Below are 26,372 nucleotides of genomic sequence, written 5' to 3' on the forward strand. Positions count from 1 at the left end.
ACTTTCAAATACAAGATTCTGGAATGTTTTTGGGAGTGACCTTGGAATAAACTTGTTTCACTTTGGCACAGGGTTCTTATCTGAAGTTAAAAGTGTAAAGCAATTATTCCTGAGAAAGGGAGAAGATCGTTTAGAATTGTAAAGATGAATTAGTGTGAGGAGTTCAGTAAGATTTTCAGACCAGAAGTGTTCCTGAAGAATATATTTGAAGCTGAGAAAGTTCAAGCTCAGTTGTATGAAGATTCCAAGCAGGGGCTATCAGATTCTTAAGACTGGGAATTAGTTAAATTAAGCCCTGTAAGAGTGATATAAAAGGAATTCTCCTTGGTAGAATGGGGTGCTTTTTGGGGTTAATAGGTAGAACAAATAGTAAACTGATTTTTGGAAAGATGTGGAGACAACAGGGTGGTGGCAATGGAAGATTTTAATTTTCCCAAAATTGATTGGGATACACAATGTCAGAGGTCTGGATGGGGCAGAATCTGTAAGGATCATTCAGGAAAGCTTTCTAGAGTAATATGTCAATAGTCCAACTAGGGAAGGGGCCATATTGGACCTGGTGTTGGGGAATGAGTCAGGCCAAGTGGTAGAAGTTGCAGTGGGGGATTTCTTTGGGAATAGTGACCACAATTCTGTAAGTTTTAGAATAGTCATTGACAAAGATGAGAGTGCTCCTTCGGGAAGAGTACTAAACTGGGCCAAGGCCAATTATGTCAAAATTCGGCAGGAGCTGAGGAATGTAGATTGGGGCAGCTATCTGAAGGGGATGTGGGAGGCTTTCAAAGATAGGTTGAAGATAGTGCAGGATAGTCATGTTCCTTTGAAAGCAAGAAATAGGAAAGGCAAGATTTGTGAACCGTGGATGACAGGAGTAATTGTGCGACTAGCCAAGAGGAAAAGGGAAGTGTATATAAGGTCCAGGCAGAGAAGAACAGAACGGGTCTTGGAGGAATATCGGGAGAGAAGGACCAATCTTCAACGAGGAATCAAGCGGGCTAAAACGGGTCATGAAATAACTTTAGCGAGCAGAATTAAGAAGAATCCCAAGGCCGTTTATTCATATACAAGAGGCAAGAGGGTAACTAAAGAAAGGGAAGGTCCACTCAAGGGTAATGAAGGAAGGTTGTGTGGCCAACCTGAGAAAATGGGTGAGATTCTCAATGATTACTTTGCTTCAGTGTTCACTGAGGAGAGGGAGATGATGAATCTTGAGATTAGAAATAGAACTTTGTTTACTCTGGATCATGTTGACATAAGGAGGGAGGATGTGAAGGGTCGACTGCAGGATATTAAGGTGGACAGATCTATCCCAGGTTGCTGAAGGAGGCGAGAGAGGAAATAGCTGGAGCCCTGACAGAGATCTTTGTGGCATCCTTAAACACAGGTGAGGTGCCGGAGGACTGGAGGGTTGCTCATGTTGTCCCCCTGTACAGGAAGGGTAGTTGGGATATTCCGGGCAACTACAGACCAGTGAGCCTGACGTTGGTGATGGGGAAGTTGCTGGAGAAGGTACTGAAGGATAGGATCTATTTATATTTGGAAAAGAATGGGCTTATCAGTGATAGGCAACATTGTTTTGTGTGGGAGAGATTGTACCTTACCAGCTTAATAGAGTTCTTTGAGGAAGTGACCAAGTTGATAGATGAAGGAAGGGCTGTTGATGTCATATACATGGACCTTAGTAAGGCGTTTGATAAGGTTCCCCAGGGTAAACTAATGGAGAAAGTGAAGTCACATGGTGTGCAGGGTGTTCTAGCTAGGTGGATAAAGAACTGGTTGAACAACAGGAGACAGAGAGTAGTAGTTGAAGGGAGTTTCTTGAAATGGAGAAAGGTGACCAGTGGTGTTCCACAGGGATCAGTGCTGGTTCCACTGTTGTTTGTGATATACATAAATGATCTGGAAGAGGGCATTGTTGGTAAGATCAGCAAGTTTGTAGATGGCACAAAGATTGGTGGAGTAGCAGAAAGCATAGGGAACTTTCAGTGAATACAGGAGAATATAGATAGACTGGAGAGTTGGACGGAGAAGTGGCAGATGGAATTCAATCTGGGCAAATGTGAAGTGATGCATTTTGGAAGGTCAAATTCTATTGTCAACTATATTGTAAATGGAAGATCCTTGGGAATAGTTGATGGGCAGAGAGATCTGGGAGTGCAGGTCCATTGTACCCTGAAGGTTGCTGCACAGGTGGATAGAGTGGTCAAGAAGGCATATAGTATGCTTGCCTTCAGCGGACGGGGTATTGGGTATAAGGGCTGGCAGGTCATGTTAAAATTGTACAAGACATTGGTTCAGCCGCATTTAGAATACTGTGTACGGTTCTGGTCGCCACATTACCAAAAAGAACGCAGACGCTTTGGAGAGGGTGCAGAGAAGGTTTACGAGGATGTTGCCTGATATGGAAGGTGCTAGCTATGAAGAGAGGTTGAGTAAGTTTTCATTAGAAAAAAGGAGATTGAGGGGGACCTGATTGAGGTCTACAAAATCTTGAAGGGTATAGACAGGGTGGATAGAGATAAGCTTCTTCCCAGGGTGAGGGATTCAATAACGAGAGGTCATGTGTTCATGGTGAGAGGTGAAAAGTTTAAGGGGGATACATGCGGCAAGTACTTTACACAGAGGGTGGTCGGTGTCTGGAACGCGTTGCCAGCAGAGGTGGGAGAGGCAGGCACAATAGATTCATTTAAGGTGTGTCTGGACAGATGCATGAGTAGGCGGGGAGCAGAGGGATACAGATCCTTAGGAATTGGGCGATAGGTTTAGACAGTGGATTTGGATCGGCACAGGCTTGGAGGGCCGAAGGGCTTGTTCCTGGGCTGTACGTTTTCTTTTCTCTTTGTTATTTAATGGGATTATGTATGTTATCGTGTGTTTTGAATTGTTTAATCATATGTTACATGCAAGCAATTTGATCTGTTTTATCGAAACTTTATGCAATAACCTTCTGTGTGATTGTGTGGGAGAAAGATCTGCTACACTTTCCCCCACAGCATGGCCACATAAAAAAATCACACAGAAGCAGGTCTGCGAACCCACAGAGATCAAGGCTGCCAACACACAGAGAACATACCCACAATGCCCCAGTCTTGGCCAAACAGGCTAACATAGAAGCCAGACATGGCCAAGCTACTCCCAGAACAGAGAATACACTTCCCAACAGCCTTCACAGTGAGCTCCTAGCCCAGCTTAGCACCGTGGTCCCAGTACCCTTCGGGCAGGTCCCTTTCCCACTGAAACCGATAGTGCGTAAACAAAGAGGCAGACCGAGAGACCCCGGAAAACTTCGCTCCCAGGAGGAACATAATGGACACACCTGAAAGCCAGGAGAAGGAATATTTACACATATTCTCGTGGATGGGAAATCCAGCGAAGAATCCTCTCACACACTCACGGAGACGCTTGGAATCTCCTGTATCATTTGGATACAGAACTGGCTCAAAGGTAGAAGACAGAGGGTGGTGGTGGAGGGTTGTTTTTCAGACTGGAGGCCTGTGACCAGTGGAGTGCCACAAGGATCGGTGCTGGGTCCACTGCTTTTTGTCATCTATGGAGATGATTTGGATGTGAGCATAAGAGGTATAGTTAGTGAGTTTGCAGATGACGCCAAAATTGGAGGTGTAGTGGACAGCGAAATGGGTTACCTCAGATTACAATGGGCTCTTGAGCAGATGGCCAATGAGCTGAGGAGTGACAGATGGAGTTTAATTTAGATAAATGTGAGATGCTGCATTTTGGGAAAGCAAATCTTAGCAGTACTCAATGGTAAGGTCCTGGGGAGTCTTGAACAAAGAGACCTTTGAGTGCAGGTTCGTGGCTCCTTGAATGTGGAGTCTCAGGTAGATAGTTGCAGGTAGTAGTGGGTGGAAAGTGAAGAAGGCATTGGGAGGCCATGTTGCGGCTATACAGGACATTGGTTAGGCCACTGTTGGAATATTGTGTGCAATTCTGGTCTCCTTCCTATCGGAAAGATGTTGTGAAGCTTGAAAGGGTTCAGAAAAGATTTAGAAGGACGTTGCCAGCGTTGGAGAATTTGAGCTACATGGAGAGGCTGAACAGGCTGGGGCTGTTTTCCCTGGAGCGTCGGAGGCTGAGGGGTGACCTTCTAGAGGTTTATATAATCATGAGGGGCATGGATAGGATAAATAGACAAAGTCTTTTCCCTGGGGTCGGGGAGTCCAGAACTAGAGGGCATAGGTTTAGGGTGAGAGGGGAAAGATATAAAAGAGACTTAAGGGGCAACTTTTTCACGCAGAGGGTGGTACGTGTGTGGAATGAGCTGCTAGAGGAAGTGGTGGAGGCTGGTACAATTGCAGCATTTAAAAGGCATCTTGATGGGTATATGAATAGGAAGGGTTTGGAGGGATATGGTGTTTGCAGGTGGGACTAGATTGGGTTAGGATATCTGGTTGGCATGGGCGAGTTGGACCAAAGGGTCAGTTTCCATGCTGTACATCTCTATGACTCTAATCACAAAGGAATTGTTATTGCCGGACGCTTGATTAACTTCCATTCAGTTGATTCTTGTTTCAATCCCTTTCCAATTGTCACCATTGTAATGTAACTGCTTTACAATGATCACTGTTGTGTTGCCCCCCTATAAAGCATGTCTGCACCTTCTGTTCTGGGAAGGCCATTCTGGCCATCTGTGCAGAGAGTCAGTTCTGTGTCAGCCGGGTCGATTTCTCTTCCACAATATCATCACCTCAGCTTAAAATTACTACCTGATCTGATTTGTTCAGGACAAGTGGAAAAGTAAGAACCAGTGGCCATGCTATAATAAAGAACACTTCAGGCCAAAGTCCTCTTCATTTATTTGTTTTTATTTACAAAGAAACCTGGCAGTATGAAGAAACCACAACGTGAAAGAGTTGCGACCGAGTGCAAAATGCAGCAGTTAAAACAAAATACACCTGTCACCGGGAAAAGATTGCTAAAACGCTCCTTCGTACACAGTTAATCCCCCGCTCATCACTCGACTCTGGGGGGTGGGGGTTGGGGGGGGAGGGGTCATGTGCACAAGACAAAAATACGGCCAGCCTTTTTGGAAGCAAAGTCTTCCTGAAAAGTAAACATTTGAAACAACACCAAGGAAATGAGGCTACAGCTCACCAAAGGAATGTTCGCTTCTCAGGACCAGCGACGGCAGGAGGGAGGGGGCTGGGGAATGGGATGGGGTGCATGTTGGGCTGGTCCAGTCCACTCAGGGTGGCACGCCCAGGATTGGCTCAGTGGACAACCATCCCCCACTGGATGTCAATCGGTTCAATGAGTGTCGCCCCCTTTCCCTCATGACCAGCAGTGCGTCAAACGCCTTGAATGGCCAATCCGCGTTCCTCCTCTCGACTTCAGAAGCAGTTACTCTTTTTATTCTCCATGGGATAGCTCATTTCTAACCTGCAGGAAGTAAAACGCTGTGAAACATTCCCTGTTCCTGCCTGGTTGTGGGGGATGAAGTTAAACTGACCCATTCCGTGTGGCAAAGCTCAAAGTGGTGAACATTTCGAAACATTTAGAAACTCCAGAATATAAATATCAATCAGTAACAGAACAGCGTTTGGGTTTGTCTTCATAAATAGCATTGTCGTTTCTAAAAATATTCATAATTTTCCCTACATCTCTGCCGCAAACTCCCTGAGCAATCCCACCATGAAATCAGCACACAGCTCTTCCCCCTCTTCACCTCTTGCCTTGGTTTTAACTCCAGCACTCAGTCTCACACAGCAGCCACTTTTCAATCACTGAAGCTCCGTCCAAACTGAACAAACAGCAGGAATAGACCATTCAGCCCCTCGAGTCTAACCCGCTGCTCAATAAGATCATGGCTAATTGGCTTGGAACCTCGAATCCTGACTTCATAAGAATCCTTTCTTCAGGGGAACCGCGATTATCGGAACGTCACGGGTGGGGAGGATTTTGTTCGGATAATCGAACGTTCGGATAATACAGTTTACCCAAGCATCGGGACCTTGAGATCTTGGTTGGATAATCTGAAATTCAGATGATCGACTTTCGGAAAATCGAGGTTCCTCTGTCCGTCTGATCCCATTGCCAGGCACTGGGATAGGTCCTGGCATTGCCAGTGACCTGCTGAGGATGGAGAATCGGATTGACCGATGGAGCCAAATTATCAAAATAAGGAGGACGCCCCTCCCGCGGTGCCTGGACCAATCTGAATGTGCTGTGGTCAGGGTAACGTTCCCATCGTACTGGCACTGAAACATCCACAATAATGATGGACTAGGACAAGGAGTGGTCTTTTGCCACTTGGCTCTCTCTCTGTCACCGAACAATGCAGAGAAGGGTCCAAGGCCTAACAGTAGCCCCGTCTGCCCACTCCGGTTCATTGCAGCTCCTGAAAGGAATTGCGGTCACCGCACTCCAGAGTCTTGGAGAATGTCTACTGGAGTAGGCCATTCTTTATCCAAGGGTTGGGTTATGGACTTCGATTGGATTGGTCCATAATTATGGGTGAAATGATCTGCTATCGCCCTCTGCAGGATTGATGACCAGGTGACCCTCCCGCACTCAATGCCTACCACAGGCCCTTGGAAAGACTTAAAGGCTGGGGTTCAACCACTTTGGCCACAATACACACTCACGTTCCACAGCTAACAACTCCTGGCATGGGACTTGAACCCAGATCTTTGGGCCTGCAGTAGGGTGCTCCCACTGCACCTCAACAATCTCCAGTTGATCTCCACGTCTATGTCATACATCGACCAACAAACTCCCCTCAGCAGTCCCAGCTCTGTCTCAAACTCCACTCTGCACGTGCCCCGCCTTATTTCAAACGTTAGTGATCTTTTCCCCATAACACCCACTGAAACAACCTACCCTCAACAGTTTCTGCAATCGACTCCACACCCCAACACCTCCATATCACTCCTACTGCAAAATCACATGTCCGAGATTCCCAGAGCCTCACTCGACCAACACCCACCATGGGTTGTCTCTAGCCTCTTCGTCAGTATGTAGAGCGATCCCAGACTGAGTCACAGTGTGGGACTCTTCCTGTATTACTGTATAACGGTGCGGTACACCCTCAGTAGTGACCCTCCGACAGTGCGGCACTCCCTCAGTAGTGACCATCTGACAGTGCAGCACTCCCTCAGCACTGACCCTCTGACAGTGCAGCACTCCCTCAGCACTGACCCTCTGACAGTGCGACACTCCCTCAGTACTGAACCTCTGACAGTGCAGCACTCCCTCAGCACAGACCTCCTGACAGCATGGCACTCCCTCAGCACTGACCCTCTGACAGTGCAGCACTCCCTCAGCACTGACCCTCTGACATGTTGGCACACCCACAGCACTGACCCTCTGACAGTGCAGCACTCCCTCAGTACTTGACCCCCTGACAGTGCGGCACTCCCTCAGTACTGACCCCCTGACAGTGTGGCACTCCCTCAGCACTGACCTTCTGACAATGCAGCACTCCCTCAGCACTGACCCCCTGACAGTGCAGCACTCCCTCAGCACTGACCGTCTGACAGTGCAGCACTCCCGCAGTACTGACCCTCTGACAGTGCAGCACTCCCTCAGCACTGACCGTCTGACAGTGCAGCACTCCCGCAGTACTGACCCCCGACAGTGCAGCACTCCCTCAGCACTGACCCTCTGACAGTGCAGCACTCCCTCAGTACTGACCCTCTGACAGTGCAGCACTCCCTCAGTACTGACCCTCTGACAGTGTGGCACTCCCTCAGCACTCTCCCTCTGACAGTGCAGCACTCCCTCAGCACTGACTCTCTGACAGTGCGGCACTCCCTCAGCGCTCGCCCTCTGACATTGAGACACTCCCTCAGTATTGACCCTCTGACCGTGCAGCACTTCTTCAGCACTCGCCCTCTGACAGTGCAGCACTCCCTCAGCACTGACCCTCTGACAGTGCGGCACTCCCTCAGTACTGACCCTCTGACAGTGCGGCACTCCCTCAGCGCTGACCCTCTGACAGTGCGGCACTCCCTCAGTACTGAACCTCTGACAGTGCAGCACTCCCTCAGCACAGACCCTCTGACAGTGCAGCACTCCCTCAACACTGACACTCTGACAGCATGGCACTCCCTCAGTACTGACCTCCTGACAGCATGGCACTCCCTCAGCACTGACCCTCTGACAGTGCAGCACTCCCTCAGCACTGACCCTCTGACATGTTGGCACACCCACAGCACTGACCCTCTGACAGTGCAGCACTCCCTCAGTACTTGACCCTCTGACAGTGCAGTGTTCCCTCAGTACTGACCCTCTGACAGTGCGGCACTCCCTCAGCACTGACCCCCTGACAGTGCGGCACTCCCTCAGTACTGACCCCCTGACAGTGTGGCACTCCCTCAGCACTGACCTTCTGACAATGCAGCACTCCCTCAGCACTGACCCCCTGACAGTGCAGCACTCCCTCAGCACTGACCGTCTGACAGTGCAGCACTCCCGCAGTACTGACCCCCGACAGTGCAGCACTCCCTCAGCACTGACCCTCTGACAGTGCAGCACTCCCTCAGCACTGACCCTCTGACAGTGCAGCACTCCCTCAGTACTGACCCTCTGACAGTGCAGCACTCCCTCAGTACTGACCCTCTGACAGTGTGGCACTCCCTCAGCACTCTCCCTCTGACAGTGCGGCACTCCCTCAGCACTGACTCTCTGACAGTGCGGCACTCCCTCAGCGCTCGCCCTCTGACATTGAGACACTCCCTCAGTATTGACCCTCTGACCGTGCAGCACTTCTTCAGCACTCGCCCTCTGACAGTGCAGCACTCCCTCAGCACTGACCCTCTGACAGTGCGGCACTCCCTCAGTACTGACCCTCTGACAGTGCGGCACTCCCTCAGCGCTGACCCTCTGACAGTGCGGCACTCCCTCAGCACTGACCCTCTGACAGTGCGGCACTCCCTCAGCGCTGACCCTCTGACAGTGCGGCACTCCCTCAGCGCTGACCCTCTGACAGTGCGGCACTCCCTCAGTGCTGACCCTCTGACAGTGCGGCACTCCCTCAGTGCTGACCCTCTGACAGTGCGGCACTCCCTCAGCACTCGCCCTCTGACAGTGCGGCACTCCCTCAGTGCTGACCCTCTGATCGTCTTTAATGACTTGTACTGTAACAACACAGAGATTGTTGAACACAATCTCGCTGTAGATTGCTGAGCTGTTAAAGCATTAGTCCATTCCGGCGGCTGGCCTGTGAAGTTCAGAGGAATGAGGGGATTCTCATCGAAACCTGGATCATTCTGACAGGACTAGACAGGGTAGATGCAGGAAGGATGTTCCCCATGAGCAGGGAGTCCAGTACCAGGTGGCTCTAAGGATAGCAGTGGGCCATTTTGGACTGAGATGAGGAGAAATGTCTTCACACCGAGTGGGGAGCTTGTGGAATTCACGGCCACAGCAAGCAATGGAGACCAAAGCACGGAATGTTTCCAAGAAGGACTTAGATACCGTTCATTGGGCTAAAGGGATCAGAGGGAATGGGAGGAGAAAGTGGGAAGAGGGGATGAGCCATGATCATATGCAGTGGTGAAGCAGGCTGGAAGGGTTGAGTGGCCTCCTCCATCCCCTGATTTTCCATGTTTCTGTGTGGGAATACTGAGGGATGCCAATAGCTCGTGTTGAATTCCCGTAATGGCTGAGGTCATCATGAAGAGTCTGCTTTCAGAACCTTCCTTGAGAGCTGTTTGCCCTCAGTGTGAACACACCCCACCAGCTGTCTCTTTCTGACTGAGAGGAGCCTACGGGCATTCTGGGGAGATGCACGATTGGAACAGTGAGATTTTTACACACTCGCACACACACACACACACACACACACACACACACACACACACACACACACACACACACACACACACACACACACACACACACACACACACACACACACACACACACACACACACACTCAGACGCACACACACACGCATGCACACTCACTTTATTGTAACAGGGCCACTAGTAGTAAAGCCAGGATGGATGGGTATCCTGGCCAAGGGATGGTGCTGTCTCCATTCCCTCCCCAGTTGAAACTTTATTGCTGGAACAGCACAGCAGGTCAGGCAGCATCCAGGGAACAGGAGATTCGACGTTTCGGGCACAGGCCGAAGGGCCTGAAGAAGGGCCTGTGCCCGAAACGTCGAATCTCCTGTTCCCTGGATGCTGCCTGACCTGCTGTGCTGTTCCAGCAATAAAGTTTCAACTTTGATCTCCAGCATCTGCAGACCTCACTTTCTCCTCCATTCCCTCCCCACCCCACCCCACCCCATGCCACGCGGTTCAAGTGTCACTTTGCTAACCTCCAGCTTGGGTTCTCAACCTGCCAATGCATTACTGAAGGTACCTGTGCCCGGGTTTGAACAGGCAGTACAGAGGGGCCAAGCCCTGTGCTAACCACCTTGTCACACCATCCAATGGTGCCAATGACTGTAGACGGTGAACTCTAGGTTGGTGCCCGGCCCCCCCCCACTTACATGTCAAATGATCAGGATGCAAATTGTACGGCGCAAGTCCAAAAGCCAAACAAAAAAAAAAAGAGCTTTATGGAAACAAATAAACCTGAAGGCACTTCCTCAGCCAATATCGAAAAGCTCACGAAGCAAATGAAAGGGTTTGATTGGGTTTGAAAACCTCAGGCTATACCCTGCCTGGCCCTGGCACCAGACTCAGCTGGTACAGGATTTGCCAAGCTTCCAGCGAGCTGGGTTGGCACTGATTCCGTGATTCCCCAGCTGATTTCAGGCTCAATTCCAAAGGTGCACTGCAGCGAAATCGGGAAACTGAAGAGACTTGGCTTGAGTCGAACCCAGGGTAGATTTTTTTCCTCTCGGTGTGGGGCCCTGTCTGATTTCATAGCCTGCACCACAATCGTGCCCAGGATCAGACAGAGCTCTGCTTTTGGCAAAACTTCCTTCACCCAACGACGCTCCTGAAATCCATGGTGTGACGAATCAGTGGGACAATTATCGTTGGGGCAATTGGAGTGCGAACGAGATTGAAGATACCCCCCACCAGGCACATTTCACACGCGACCTTTAACACAGCAGCCCAGGCGGCAAAAGGCCCTTTCACTATCTGGGAGATCCATTTGATCCCAGGTGCTCAAGGGGAGAAGATGGTGTATAATCCACCACAGCATCATTATTGTGCACTGATGCCCAAATCCTCAGAGTTGTACAAGCCCATTGCGAAAGATGCTCATGGAAGCAAATGCACCCAAGTGGGTGAGAACATTTTGGAATTTAGGAATGGCACCCCCCCACCCCCCCATCCCAAACTCCATTGGACTCTCTTCCATTGAAAGTTCGTACCGCGTTGAAACAGAGAGGCTGTGGGAAAACTGGGGCAGCAGGAGTGGGACAAGTCAGACGCTGTCAGTTCCAGGCAGAGTCAGTCAGTGCAATGTCTCTCTCTCTCACTGTCTCTCGATTGCACCAAAGTAAGCAGCTCTCCTGCTAGCTCAGTGTGCGACCACGTGTTCTCCCCATCACATTCCTGTTTCGTTCGTGCTTTTCAAACCCTGGAAGAGAAGGAGGTGAGTTACTTCAAACTGCTGAGCCATTTTTGAATCCACTTGCCTGAAAGCAGAAGGGAAATGGTGACACGGGTCATAATGTCACAGGGCGAGGAATCCCTGGCTAATGCTCCAGGGTCAGAGGTTCAAGTTGTGATTTGTAAACAATTAAAAACATTGAGAATTGAAAACTACTTTCAGTAATGGTGACCATGTCAACTTCCTTCCGTTCACCCACAGGATGTGATGTCACTGGCTAGGCCCTGCATTTATTACCCATCCCCAGTAGCCCCTTGAGAAGGTGGTAGTGAGCTTCGTTCTTGAACCGCTGCAGTCCATTTTGTGGAGTTAGACCTATAGCTATGTTGGGGACTCTTTAATAGCCCAGCAAGACTTTTTAACCTCATGCTGGTTGGGGACAGAGTGGAAAATTCGCACATTCAGCACTCAATCAACACTGCACTGAGAGTGTCCCTTTAAGCCGTATCCACAGGGACAAGATTATGGCCAGGAGTACGGCCCGGTCAGTATGCGGAGACGTGCTGTCTGGTGGACAGCGTATCAGCAGACGTGGGTCCCTCCTCCCTGACCGGTCGGGTCTGATATCAAACATATACCTACCTGGGTGGAAAAGGTTGAAAACTCAGAGTATTTAGATGCTTTCTTCATTTGGCAAACTCTGATGAAGGCCTTGCTGTATTCATCCCTCACCTGCAAGACAACAGGAACATGGAGTTTGTACTGGAGATGGAGAGAGCAGAGAGAGAGAGAGAGAGAGAGTGCAGTGGAGAGAGCAAGTACAATGGAGGGAGTGAGCACTCGATCCAAGGCCATCCTACAACAGCCCAGTCACTATCCCAGGATGGTCCGGGGCATGTCTGGGACAGGAAGAGACAGTGTGTGTCTCCTCTATATCCTCTTCACAGAATTCGGCGGGGACTCCGGCAAGTTATAGAAAAGGGGCCGGCACTATTTTGTGTTTGGTCGTTTGGATGTGAAGGGTTAATTCCGCACTGGGAGAAGATAACAGTCCGAGTGGGGGGGTAACGTGTTCCCTCCAGTGGGTTCGGCCTCATACCTGCTTGTTGAAGAGACAGTGCAGGATGAAGATGAATGCTCCTTGCAGGCTATTGATGACAGTGAAGATGTAGGCCATGACAATGGTGTTCTCCTGGAAATGCAGCATTCCGAATATCCAGGTACATCCCAGGAGGCAGAGCTGAGCGATGGCCGTGAACGTGAAGGCCCTGAGGAGAAACAGGGGAACATGGAATGAGTAGGTCACGGATATTCTCTCTCACCCACGTGAAGGGAACACTTTGGGAACACTCCTGCTGGGAATCAATGTCCTGGAACTCTGACCCAAATAAATGTTGATCTCGCTGTCTGGGCACCTTCTCTGCAGCCGTGACACTGTATTCCTCTCTCTGTTCTATTACCCGAACACACTTTATTTGGTATGATCTGCCTGTTACTGCCCGCAAAACAAAACTTTTCACTGTCCCTCGGTACATGTGGCAACAATAAATCAATTCATATCGAAAATGTAATGATGGGACGCGCGTGTTGCTGAGAAATCCCACATTGATTGACCATCCTTAACTGCCCTATGAGGAGAGTGAGCCACCCTCTAGAAAACCCAATCACTCGGTAGGCCGGTTCAGAGGGTCGTTACAAATGATCCACTCGAGGCTGAGTCTGGAGTCACTTGTAGGCCAGACCATGTACAGACAGCAGGTATTCTGTGGATAACGATGAACAAGCCTGTCTTTTATTTCAAACCGACAGTTACGTTCCTCATAAACCTCCTTTTCTTCTTCAAACAACATGTCGGCTTTACTTCCTGATCTGAGTTTAAAATCCTGAGGCAGTGGCAGGATTTGAACTCATGTCACTGCTCATTACAACTGCCTATCGCTGAATAGTTAGTGCCCTTCCATAACTGCTCCTGTTGCAGTCGTAGGAGCACGGCTGACAAACAGACTCCAGCACTTCAAGACGGAGACCCATCACCACCTCTGGGGAAGGCAGGTATGTCATTGTTCCTTCACTGTCTGTGGGTCATAAACCTGGAGCTCCCTCTCAAACAGCACTGTACATCCATTGACAATCAAAGGACAGCAGCTGTCATAGAATCGTAGAGAGGTACAGCACGGAAACAGACCCTTTGGTCCAACTCCATGCCAACCAGATCTCAGAATCTAATCTTGTCCCATTTTTCAGGGCCTCTAAACCCTTGAGTTTCTGTATGTTTCAAATACATCCCCCTTCATCCTTCTAAACTCCATCAATTTTACACTGAGACTCCTCATGCCTCTACTCTTCCTGCATGACCTCACACTTTCCCACAATGCCCTCCATCTGCCACTTCTTTTCCGACTCTGCTGACCTGTCCAAATCCTTCTGCAGCTTCCCCCCCCCCGCCCCCACTCCTCAATACCACCTATCCCTCTATTCAGCTTTGTATCATCTGTAAACTGCAAAATGTTGGCCATAACACAACTAATATCATTGACACATTCATAACGATGGACCGAGTCACATTGTTAATGTTTAACCTGCTATTATTTGTTGAAATGTGAACCTTTCTCTGACCAGGTACGGACAGTGGGTTACCCATTCTCTGAGGCCTAGTAGTTAGGCCTCACAGCCCCAAGCCACAGTCTCATTCCTTACCTTTATAATCAACGTTATTCTCAGCATGGAAGTAATGCTACACCTCTACAAATCATGGGTTAGGCCATATTTGGAGATTTGTGTTCAGTTCTGAATTTTGAAGCCCTGGTGAGATTTCCCAAAGGATAGCAGGAATGAGGGATTTGAGATACAAGGAAAGATTAGAGAAATTGGGCTTATTCTCCTTGGAGTGAAGAAGAGGAGATGGCCGTATTGAGGTGTTCGATGTTATGAACAACCTCGACAGGATAAAGAAGGATATTCTGTTTCCATGAGTTGGTGTGTCAGTAACTAGGGCTCACTGTCTGCAAGGGAGCTAGGAGTGAGATAAGGAGAAACCTCTTTACTCAGAAAGTTGTTAGGATTTGGGCTGCGCTGCCTGGGAAGAGTGGAGGAAGGGGATTCCACAGGAGCTTTCCAAAGAGTGTGGGATCAGTATTTGAAAGGGATTAATTTGGAGGGTTACAGAGATAGGGCTGGAGAATGGGACTAGCTAGTATCGACATGATGAGTCAAATGGTCTCTTTCTGTCCTGCAAAATTCAATGATTCTAGTTTGGATTTATTTGGGAAAAACTTTGAAATGATTACAGTGTTTCGGAGAAAAGGTATGATTGCCCTGGAGTGGGGTGCAGAGGTTCCCTGGGATGGAGCATTTCAGCAACGGACAGAGGCTGGATAAGCTCGGGTTGTTTTCTTTGGAACAGAGAAGGTTGAGGGGGGGACCTGATAGAGAAGTGTGTAAGATTATGGAGGGGCATGGACAGTGGGGCGGAGGGGCAGAGTTAGCAGCTGTTCCCCTGAGTGGAAGGATCAGTAAAGTGTGCAGAACAAGATTTACAAAGATGTTACCAAGACTGGAGGGTTTGAATTATAAGCCTGGCCAGGCTGGGATTCTTTTCCTCAGAGGCCGAGGGGTGACCTTATAGAAGTTCATAAAATCATGAGGGTCATGGATAGGGTAAATAGACGAGATCTTTTCCCCAGGATTGGGGAGTCCAAAACAAGACAGCATAGGTTTAAGTTGAGAGGGGAAAGATTTAAAAGGGACCTTTTTCACACAGAGGGTGGTGTGTGTATGGAATGAGCTTCCAGGAGGCTGGTAAAATTACATTTAAAAGGCATCTGGATGGGTACATGAAAGGAAGGGTTTTGAGGGATATGTACTAAATGTTGACAAATGTTGGTTCAGTTTTGGAAACCTAGTTAGTATGGACTGGTTGAACAAAGGGCCTGTTTCCATGCTGTATAACTATGACTGGAGGTATAGAGGGGATTTGAGGAGAATCTTTTCCACCCAGATGGTGGGTGTGAATCTGGAATTCACTCTCTGGGAGGTGGGAACATTAAAAATTCTTGGATGAGCACTTGAAGTGTCGTATCATTCAAGGCTATGGGCCTAGTGTGGGGACGGCGGACTGGTGAAGGTAGTAGTGTAGCTTTTGGCAGCACAGACTTGATGGGCCGAAGGGCCTCTGTACCATATGATTTGATAATAACAGCAAGATCCATAATGGTAAGTATGTGTGACAGATTCGTGGACTGATCATTTCAAGAGATTTAAACTGGAAGTGTAGCCTGCTGAGCTACAGGTGAAGACAATGAATATGAAGACAAAAGCCTGAATCCATTTCCCATTCATTAAACAAGGCCGTCTCCTCACCTGACTTTCTTCAACTCGCTCATATCGGGATTAAGGCTGGAAAACTTATTGACGAGCCGCATTACGGTAAGGATAAAGAATCCTGCGTTAACCTGCGTGGGAAAGGGAGAACACTTTGATCAAGATAAACACGGTGGATGCAGGAGCAGGTCAGAGGCTGGGAATCCTGCATCGAGTAACACACCTCCTGAAACAAACTTCTCCTCAATAGGAAATAGGAACAGGAGCAAGCCATTCAGCCCATCAAATCAAGAATTTAGAACAGAATCATTACATTGGGATAATCTGGTGGGTTTGTGGATATGTTTAGTTATTCTACAATCTTTTCTCTTTTGTTTGTGTCTCATTCAATAGAATCATAGCTGATCTGACATTCCTCACATCCGCTTTCCTGCCCTTTCCTCTTAATCCTTGATCCCCCTGACTGATTGAGAAATGGAATGCTCCCCACTTGCCTGGATGGGTGCAGCTCCAACAACACTTGTGATGATGCTGCTCCTTTAACAAGGTTATGTTGTCCTTGTGTTTTTTTTTTCACAGGGGCCATAACTGCAGAGTTACCGCGACGTCTGGCTCGGATGGGTTTTAGGGCCAATTTGATTATAGCTAACAGATAGTGCCTCAGGAAAAAGGCTTTCAAATTTTTAAAAAACCCACTTGTACAATGAAAGTGGAGTGGCCAGTTCTCCACTCCAGCTCAGCTTTAACTCTGGTTCAGTTTGGTTTTAGCAAGCAGTCAGTTTTGAGGTTGCTGGACCAAGAAACAGCTCCATGGAAGAAGATGTTCCGTGCTGAATCGCGCTGCCATCTCACTCTCCCCTGGAAGACCCTGGGTTTAATTTTACCTGTTTTTGCCGAGGGATTGTTGCAGGAATTTGGAACAGAATCATTACATTGGGATAATCTGGTGGGTTTGTGGATAAGTTCAGTTATTCTACAATCTTTTCTCTTTTGTTTGTGTCTCATTCGGTAATCCTGTAAATAAATTCTGTTTAGTTTAAAACTAGGTGGTTTGAGCAGCTGCATCCCTCCTGGGGTATCTGCATCAGACCTGCTCAGAACAATTCGCAAAGTTGACATCTGGTTTACTATCTTGAAATATTTTGAGGGGGGTCTGGCCTGGTCCGTAACACACTCAAGGAGCTCAATCACCATCCAGGACAAAGCCGTCTGTTTGATTGAAAACACATCACAAATGCTCACCCGCTCCACCACGGACACTCAGCAGCAGCAGAGTGCACTATCTCCAAGATGCACTGCAGAAATTTACCAAAGATCCTCAGACATCACCTTCCAAACCCACAACCACTCCCATCTAGAAGGACAAGGGCAGCAGATACATGGGAACACCACCCCCTGCAAGTTCCCCTCCAAGTCACTCCCCATCCCAATTTGGAAACATATCGCTGTTGCATTAGTGTTGCTGGGTCAAAATTCTGGAATTCCCTCCTACAGGGTATTGTGGGCCTTCAGGGTGGGCATTGCTTGAAGAGACATGACAATTCTCACATTCCGGTCACTGAACCTGCACTCTCGGCAGGTTCACTCCTGATGAGGCTCACTCCTGTTGAAGGTTTTATGCTCGAAACGTCGACTCTCCTGCTCCTCGGATGCTGCCTGACTGGCTGTGCTTTTCCAGCACCACACTCTTTGACTCTGACTCTCCAGCATCTGCAGTGCTCACTTCCTCCTGCACTCTCAGCTCCCTTTCTCTCCCAGCACTCCACCCCCTATTGCATAAATCCTGCCCCCTTCATACTTCCCTTCAGCTCTGATGAAGATTCATCGAGACTCAAAACATTAGCTTGCTCTCTCTCTCTCTCTCTCTCCCATTGGCTGCTGCCTGACCTGCTGTGACCTCCAGCATTTTTTGTTAGTTTGTCTCAACTTGGGTGGAAGTGAAAGCATCAGATCGGGGCGTTGATCACAGACTTGGAGGAGGAACCTTACTCTGAGGATACTCTCTGCTGTCCTCATTGGGTGAGGAGAGCATCTTAGCGTGGCTCTGTGAACTATCTTTCTCCCTCGGGATCCATTTGAAATTTGTTTAAGGTGTCGGATGTTTGCCAACACAGTCGGGCCTGCTCCCAGGATAATTTGGAGCTCATCGTGTTGACCATTGGAGCCCCCACGGTGCCACAGGGAAGGGTTTTTGATCTTGCGTGGTAGTGAGGTGGGGAAAACAGTGAGGGAACAACTGATATAGACCCCCCGGTCAGATGGTGAATATCTTGGAGGGAGATGTGAGATGTTGGCTTGCCCTTTGAGGTGATAGAGGTGGCGGGGTTTGGGATAGAGGCGTCGAGAAGAACCATGAATCCAGACAGAAACTTTTGATTCTTGTGTGTTTATTTTAACGGAAGACTTACCAGAATAATGACACAGACCGGAGCGATGAAAGCCCACAAAAAGCCTGTCTCCAGACTCAACCAGCAACTGGAAGAGAAAATTGAGAACGTTTTTGTTACTTACATTCCCACTCTCCGCTACCAAGCATGAAGGGCCCCCAGTCTATAGATGTTAGCCCATTCCCCAGTTACTCTACTCAAATGGCCGTCCCTCCTCATATTCTCCCATGGGGTGTGTCGTTGACTGCCCAGCTCGATTCTGCCCTCGATGTGGGGACCCATCAGGAACAGGAGCCTGATATTTTGTCTCGGGCCTCTCTGGGTTGGAAATGCAGGAGTGGTTTGGAGTCAGTCAATCTCCCCTCTCCCTGTCCATTCATCAGGAAGGTTAGGATAACATGTATTGTGAACTTTTTACATATGGAAAGGCTCCAGGGGCCGAATGGCCTGTTCCAGTTCACATGTTCCTCATGAGTGATGAGGTAAAGGTGGAAATCAGTAAAGGATAATCCCACCTCAAGAGCAAACTCAACTGTAAGAGTTCCGACAGTGAGAATTCAAAGTGTTGTTCAGTCAGTGTAAAGTCCATACTTACTATTTGTCTGTCCCGTATCCTTCAGAGTACACAGCGGCTGAGATGGTGACCACCAGCAGGGGAAAGCCGTAGCCAAACAGGCACATGTACCTCAGGCGCATGCTGTTTGCATTGAACACCTTCACCACCATGAGGTAGAGCTGGATACCTTCCAGGAGCATCCAAGAGAAACAGGCCAGGAACAGGTAATGCAGGAGTCCAGCGATGACAGCACAACTGGTCTGAAAGGGACACACAGGGCTCATTCACTTTGTGAATACATTGGGAGCAAGGGGCGTGGTTTGTGTTGGAGGGTTCAAGGGACAAAGTAAATTGAAGCCAACTAGAATGGCAGATGGAGGTCAGTCCAGGTACTGCATTTGGTCCATCAATTAGGGATACGACTTACATCATTAATGGTCAGGCCTCAGGTAGTGTTGGAGAGCAGGGGGGGCCTAGTGGTGCAGGTACATAACTCTTTGAAGTTTGTGTCACATGTCAACAGGCTGGTTAAAAAGGCATTTGGCACATTTGCCTTCCTTGGTCAGTCCTTTGACTATTGGGAGAAAGTGAGGATTGCAGATGCTGGAGAGTCAGAGTTGAAGAGTGTGATGCTGGAAAAGCACAGCCGGTCAGGCAGCATCCGAGGTACAGGAGAATGGATGTTTTGAGCATAAGCTCTTAATCAGGACGACAGGAGTTGAGACGTTATGTTGAGGTTGTACAGTGAGGCCTCTGCTGCAGTAAGTGTCCAGTTCTGTTATCTCTGCTGTAGGAAGGGTTGGCGAGGGTTCCGAAGAGATTTACCAGGATGTTGCTGGGTATGGAAGGTTTCAGTTATAAAGAAAGGCTGGATAGGCTGGGACTTTTTATTCAGTGAAGTGTAGGAGGGTGAGAGGTGACCTGATTGAAGTTTATAAAATAATGAGGGGGTATAGCTAGGGTTAATGGGAATTGTCTTTTCCCTAAGATGGGGGAGTTCGAGCAGAGGGACCACATGTTTAAGGTGAGAGAAGAGAGATTTGAAAAAAGGCACGAGATGGAAATGTTTCACACAGAGGCTGGTTGGCATGTGTGGAATGAACTTTCCGAGGAAGGGTCGTATCGAAGGGTCTGTTTACGTGCTGGATAACTCTCTGACTCTATAGGAAGAGAACCTAGTGTGTGTGTCAAGAAGTTCCTCATGTGTACGGACGCTGGGTGCAGGAATGCCTTGGTCAGCGTTTCTGCTCCTATTCCCTGGATAAAGAATAATCCAAACAGGGCTCCTGATCCCACCAGCCTGCACTGGATATATGAGGGCATGGTTAAGGCTAAATGGATTAGATTGGGTAGCAGAATGCAAGAAACGTTAGTGATGAGATCAGGGTCAAAGGTCAGAAATGGGATTAGGAGTGGGCCAGACCTCTCCTTGATTATTCATTATGGCCAAAACTTCTATCGTCACACACACCTTCCCACACTGCCCCTGGATCCCTGCATTATTTTCATATCCATAAATACATTGTGCTATCTCTTGAACATATCCAGAAGTTGAGCGTTTCTTTGAGGTTCGGGATTCCAAGAGTTTATAACTCTGAAGGAAGAAATTTCTCCTCATCTGAACTCAAAATGGGGGACCCTTTACTCTGAGAGAGTGACTCTTTAATCGAGCTTCCTCAGCCAGGGGAGATACTTTCCTCAGCATCTACCCCATCAGGTCCATTAAGAGTTTTATGTGCTTCAGTGAGATTAACTCTTGTTCTGCTGCACTCCAGGCAATACAGCTGTGGTCTTCTCAATCTTTGTGACAGGAACAAGTCTAGGAAACATCTGTTGTACTCATTCCCTTCCCAGGTAAGTTAGCACAGCTGCCTCACATCACCAGGAACCTGGTTCAATTCCAACCTCAGCTGAGTGTCTGTGTAGAGTTTGCACATTCTCCCTGTATCTGCGTGGGTTTCCTCTGGGTGCTGTTGTTTTCTTCCACAGTCCAAAGCTGTGCAGGGTAGGTGGGTTAGCCATGTGAGGTTATTGGGTAGGGGGGTGGGTTGCTCTTCTGAAGGTTGGCTGAATGGCCTGCCTCCACACTCTAGGGTTTCTATGATTCTGTAGCCCTGTGTAATTGTAATATCATCTACTTTTATCATTCTTCCGAAATGTATTTTGGACTCATGGAGAATCAATGTTAGAAACGTAGCACATAGGAGCCATTCGACCCTTCAAGCCTGCGCTGCCATTCGATATGACCATGGCTGATCATCCAACTCATTCCCCTGTTCCCACTTTCTCCCCTTTTATCCCTTTCACCTTAAGAACTATATCTGACTCCTTCTTGAAAACATTCAATGTTTTGACCTCAATTGCTTTTTGTGGCAGTCAATACCCCAGACTCCCCACTCTCCGGGTGAAGACATTTCTCCCCATCTCAGTCCGAAATGTCCAACCCCATTTCCTTAAACTGTGACCCCTAGTTCTGGATTCCTCAGGTGTTAAGAACATCTTTCCTGTGTTTACCCTGTCTAGTCCTGTTTGAATGTTATAGGTTTCTATGAGATTCCCCCTCATTCCTCTAAACCCCACAGAATATAATCCTGACTGAACCAATCTCTCCTCATACATCAGTCCTGCCATCCCAGGAATCAGTCTGGTAAACCTTTGTTACCCTCCCTCCGTAGCCAGAACATCCTTCCTCAGATACAGGGACTAAACCTGCCCACAATGCTCCAGGTGTGGTCTCACCAAGACCCTGTACAATTGCAGCAAGACATCCCTGCTCCTGTACTGGAATCCTCTCACTGTGAAGGTCAACATCCCGTTTCCCTTCTTCACCTCCTGCTGTCCCTGCAACGCTCCCTTTCAGTGACTGGTGTACAAGGACACCCAGCTCTCACTGCCCCTCCCCCTTTCCCAATCTATTGCTATTCAGATCATAATTACAAGCTGTTGGCGCGCTGCTCCCTTGTCAGGTTCTCAACTTCACCTGATGAAAGAGGAGCGCTCCAAAAGCTTGTTATTTTAAATAAACCTGTTGGACTAGAACTGTGTGACTTCTGACTTTGTTTGCCCCAGTCCAACACCAGCACCTCCACACCACAGCTAACAATCTACCTTCCTGTTTATGTGGATAATCTCACGTTTATTCACATTATACTCGAACTGCCATATATTTGCCCAGTCCTCAATTTGTCCACATCACATTGAAGTTCCTGTGCACGGCTCATCTCAGATCACCCAGCTTTGGGTCATCTGCAGACTCGGAGATACTACATTTAGTTACTAATCTCAATCATTAATGAATAAGTCATTGATAAGCTGGTTTGGAGAGGTTGGGCTGAATGGCCTGTTTCTTACTGTCCTTCAGACAACGAGAGATGATGAGCATTCATGTTCTCTGACCTTGTTTTCAGTCCGAGGTATCCCAACGAGGAACAGTAACTCTGCCAGGAACAGGCTCACACAGAGGTGGGTGTGAATAGTGGTCCTCACACTCTTGATGGAGCGACACAAGATGAATGTGAGGATCGAAATGAAGAGGCACACGAGTGATAAAATGATGCCGACTGTGGTGATCACGTGTAGATTGAAACTGTGAATCTCCTGAAGAAGGGAAAACGGAAAAGGACAGATTATGAAATGGATTGACATGTCAACCTGAAGATGGCTATTTTCCCTGGAGCATCATCAGAGGCTGAGTGGTGACCTTATAAAATCCATGAGGGGCATGGATAGGATGAATAGACAAGGTCTTTTGGAAGGAATTATGTAAAGGGGATCTAATGGGCGTGTGTGGAATGAGCTGCCAGAGGAAGTGGTGGAGGCTGGTACAATTACAGCATTTAAAAGGCATCTGGATGGGTATATGAATAGGAAGGATTTAGAGGAATCTGGGCCAAGTGTTGGCAAATGGGACTAGATTAATTTCAGATTTCTGGTCAGCGTGGAGGAGCTAGACCGACGCGTCTGTTTCTGTGCTGTGCAAGTTCGTGACTCGATCTTCTTTTGAGGGGCATCCTGCAGAGAGGTAGCAATGATCAGATAATGCCCACCTTCACTTTAAACATCGGTGTATTGGATGGAGAAAGGGAGGCTGAGGGAGATGCAAGGACAGACATCGAGAACGCTGGAGAAACTCAGCAGGTCTGGCAACCTCTGTGGAGAGAGAAAGAAAGAAGAATGGAAAAGTTCGAGTCTGATTCGATTCTTCTTCAGAACTGGAGTTCTGAACTGAACTGTGCCCAGTGGAGTTCTGAACCGAACTGTGCCCAGTGGAGTTCTGAACCGAACTGTGCCCAGTGGAGTTCTGAACCGAACTGTGCCCAGTGGGGTTCTGAACAAGACCCGGCTTGAAATGTTAACTCTGTTCCCCTTTGCACAGACGTTGCCAAACTTGCTGAGTTTCTCGCGCCTTCTCTGCTTCTTTCAGATTTGCACAATTCTGGTTTTGTTACAGAGCTGTGAGTTATTGGAGCCAATGGTGAACTGCAATACTGGTGTCCAGCACTGTCACTAAGTTAGCGACACAAAGCTCAGTCTAATCTCCTGGGGACATGGAATTAAATACCTCCACAGCTGGTGGGGAGGAGTGAGGGGGACATTAAATCCAGCATTGACGCTACTCTCAGGAACTATGATTATTGTCAAACTCTCATTTACAGAGAGAAATCTGTGGCCATTACTCGGTCTGGCCTATATGTGAGGTGGTTGACATCGGTCTGGCCTTCACAATAGTTTGGTGACTCAGTGATTAGCACCGCTGCCTCACAGCACCAGGGACCTGGCTTCAATCCCACACTCGGATGACTGCCTGTGTGGAGTTTGCACGTTCTCCCCGTGTCTGGGTGGGTTTTCTCTGGGTGCTCTGGTTTTATCCCACACTCCAAAGATGAGCAGGCTAGCTGGACTGGCCATGCTAAATTGCCCTTAATGTCCAGGGATGTGTAGGCTAGATGGGATAGCCATGGGAAATGCAGGCTTTACAGGGATGGGATAGGGGACTCAGATTGGGTGGGATGCTCTTTAGAGGGTTGGTGCTGACTCGCTGGGCTGAATGGCCTCTTTCTGCCCTGAAGGGAATCTAAAATGACTGAGCAAGCAAGGGCAATGAGGGACGGGCACCCAAATCCCACGCGAGATAAGAAATTAATCTCCTGCACTTCAAAACTCTGCAATGGGTATTGGCCGTTTGTTCCGAAGACAGGCTCTTTGAGCATTGGCCTATTTCAGAAGGGGAACGCAGCCTCAGAGCAGGTCACCCCTCCCCCCCCCCAGTGACGTCCATTCCCTTCCCGCGAGGACATACCCCAATATCGTGCAGGGCCATGAGCACAGCAAAGCTCGATAGATGTGTACAGCTGCAGACGGTGAATGTGACGTTGGAATCCCTCAATCTGCAGCCCTGGACGGACCAGGCAGCCACTGAGCTGTCCCAGTAGACGCACTTCACCTTCTTGTTAGAGTGCTGGGGAAAGAGCAAAAGATTCAGGGTGATGTCAGATCAGTCGCCTCGGGAAAATCCGCACATTCGCCTGTCAGTTAGCCTGGTCCCACCTCCTGACGGACATCCCTCACCATCACCGCCCCCACAACCCACCCATCAACGGTGGCAGAGCAGTTACAGAGAAAGATTTATGCTTCCCTCCATCGCTTGGCATTCCCACTGTGGTCAAACTCAATAATCAGCTCACATCCCCCTCTAAACCTCCTTCATCTATGTCTCCAGTCATCGATCCCCCACCAAGGGGAAAAGTTCCTTCCTGTCTCCCCTTTCGATGACCCACATAATGTTATACATCTCAGTCGTATCCCCCTCTGAGAGATCTCAGTTCCTTCCTGAAAGCTCCTCACTTCGGAGCACTCTAGTAAACAATGTGGAAACTGTGGGACTAAAACCGAGCAAACCTTCGTGTTTTCAAAGGTCAGGATGACTGAATCATTGGGGTTCTCCTTGACCTTATTGGTTACTGCCGCAGTGACAACTTTGGAGATCAGCTCGAGCTTCTCGCCACTGTCCATCATGTTGTCTTTCATCAGGGAGTCCAGCTCTTTGTATGAAATAAAGGCAGCGGCAGCAACATCTGGGTGGGAGGAGACGACAAACGTTAAATGAAGGTGACACCCACCAGCAACACATGATTGTGCGAGCGGGAGTCAAGCCGTGAGCACTTTGCTTGGATTAGTGTTCTCAGCCTTCCTGGATTCACCCTGAAACCTTCAAGAATTCAAGGCGTGATCGTGTAAACTTTGCAACTTTAATAGCTGCTCATGGCTTGAAAGATGAACTGTTACACACAGAGAGAAGCAGCATTAACTGTGTGTCTGGAATAAGCTTTTAAAGAGCAAAGAAAAACTTATAGAGGAGTTGGAAGCAATCAGCCATGTGTGGGAAAAGGAGTTCCACGTACATGAACAAAACTGTTTTAACATCTGCTTAACAACTGGCTGCTTTCTGTCAGACAGATACATGATTGGCCTGTAGAAGAATTTAAGGTGTTGATTATCTTCAAACAGACAGTCAGCACCAAATGGAGCAAGGAACAGAGAAGCTGCTTCTAATAAGAAAGCAAATCACAGATCGGTGGTTCCGGGAGAGTAATCAATGTTTCAGATGAAAGAATCTCAAAGGTTGTCAGTAATGTCACTCCATATACCCGAAGGATGGAAAGAACTGGGTTGGAATCCAGCAGCAGATCAATGAACAGCAGAATTTTGAAGGAGAATACCGCTCAAGGACTGAACCCTGGACATCAGAGACAGATGTTATTGGTTTGAGTTGGAGCCCACACCAGGTTATGGTCCGACAGGTTTATTTGAAATCACAAGCTTTCGAGCGCTGCTCCTTCATCATCTGACAAATAAACCTGTCGGACTGTAACCTGGTGTCATGTGACCCCTGACCTTGTCCATTCCAGTCCAATACCGGCACCTCATCATCATCATCAGGGAGTAGCCAAGTGGGGTTGTGAGGTTTCCCCTGCACACTTGAGGGGTCTGAGTTTGGTTGCGACATCCCATACTCCTTTTTTCAGTACTTGATTGTCTGTGAGATTTCTGAATAAGTGTTCGAATTAAAGCTGTCTTGTGGTGATTTACCCACAGCAAAAGCTAATTCTGCTGCCAGCATATTGGGAAGTAATTCTGTGGGGAACTGGGGCAAAGATCCAGACTGGAGCATGGTGGCTCATAGCGCTAGGGATCTGGGTTCGATTCCATTTTCAGGCAACTTTCTGCGTGGAATTTGCATGTTTTTGCTGTGTCTGTGTGGGTTTCCTCTGGGTGCTCTGGTTTCCTCCCACAGTCCAAAGATGTGCAGTTTAGGTGAACTAGCCATGCTCAATGTCCCACAGTGTCCAGGGACGAGTAGGTTATGACATTGGTCATGGGAAATGCAGGGTTATAGGATAGAGGGGGGTGGGATACTCTTCAGAGGGTGGGTGTGCATTTGTTGGGCCGAATGGCATGTTTCCACACTGTCGGGATTCTATGATCACGCACTAAGACTCACCAAACTTCTCCTTCCCTGCCACATTGTTCCAGCTAATATCCATGCTGGCATTGGGAGTGGATAACTTTGTCCTTCCGCCCTCTGGGATCGTGTTGTTCCGGATAGCTTGCATGTTGACGTCTGCGAGAG

General features: G+C 48.4%; 1 protein-coding gene and 1 long non-coding RNA gene across 12 annotated transcripts in view; both read right to left on the bottom strand.

Moving 5' to 3' along the window:
- Positions 1-4,797: 4,797 nt before the first annotated feature.
- LOC148136407 (uncharacterized) lies at positions 4,798-9,831 on the bottom strand. The gene is made up of 2 exons (XR_015754384.1): positions 8,208-9,831; positions 4,798-8,173 (listed from the first exon to the last, which is right to left on the bottom strand). It is a non-coding gene; the product is annotated as an uncharacterized LOC148136407 (long non-coding RNA).
- Positions 9,832-10,262: 431 nt separating this feature from the next.
- The window catches only part of LOC122552177 (adhesion G protein-coupled receptor E3-like), a 71,021-nt gene continuing 54,911 nt past the window's right edge, over positions 10,263-26,372 (bottom strand). For all 11 annotated transcript variants that reach the window (XM_087983448.1, XM_087983447.1, XM_087983445.1 and 8 more), the window contains 10 exons: positions 26,244-26,363; positions 24,641-24,816; positions 24,042-24,200; positions 22,139-22,339; positions 18,782-19,002; positions 18,208-18,274; positions 15,839-15,930; positions 12,579-12,747; positions 12,122-12,211; positions 10,263-11,506 (listed from right to left, as the gene is read on the bottom strand). In XM_087983448.1, coding sequence (XP_087839574.1) covers positions 11,474-11,506; positions 12,122-12,211; positions 12,579-12,747; positions 15,839-15,930; positions 18,208-18,274; positions 18,782-19,002; positions 22,139-22,339; positions 24,042-24,200; positions 24,641-24,816; positions 26,244-26,363 — 1,328 coding nt within the window. In that variant the 3' untranslated portion in view covers positions 10,263-11,473. The remainder of the gene's footprint in view (positions 11,507-12,121; positions 12,212-12,578; positions 12,748-15,838; positions 15,931-18,207; positions 18,275-18,781; positions 19,003-22,138; positions 22,340-24,041; positions 24,201-24,640; positions 24,817-26,243; positions 26,364-26,372) is intronic.

The sequence above is a fragment of the Chiloscyllium plagiosum genome, unplaced genomic scaffold (genome assembly GCF_037043375.1).
Source record: "Chiloscyllium plagiosum isolate Xiang-an unplaced genomic scaffold, Cpla_swu_hap1 HiC_scaffold_45, whole genome shotgun sequence".
NCBI classification, from domain to species: Eukaryota; Metazoa; Chordata; class Chondrichthyes; order Orectolobiformes; family Hemiscylliidae; genus Chiloscyllium; species Chiloscyllium plagiosum.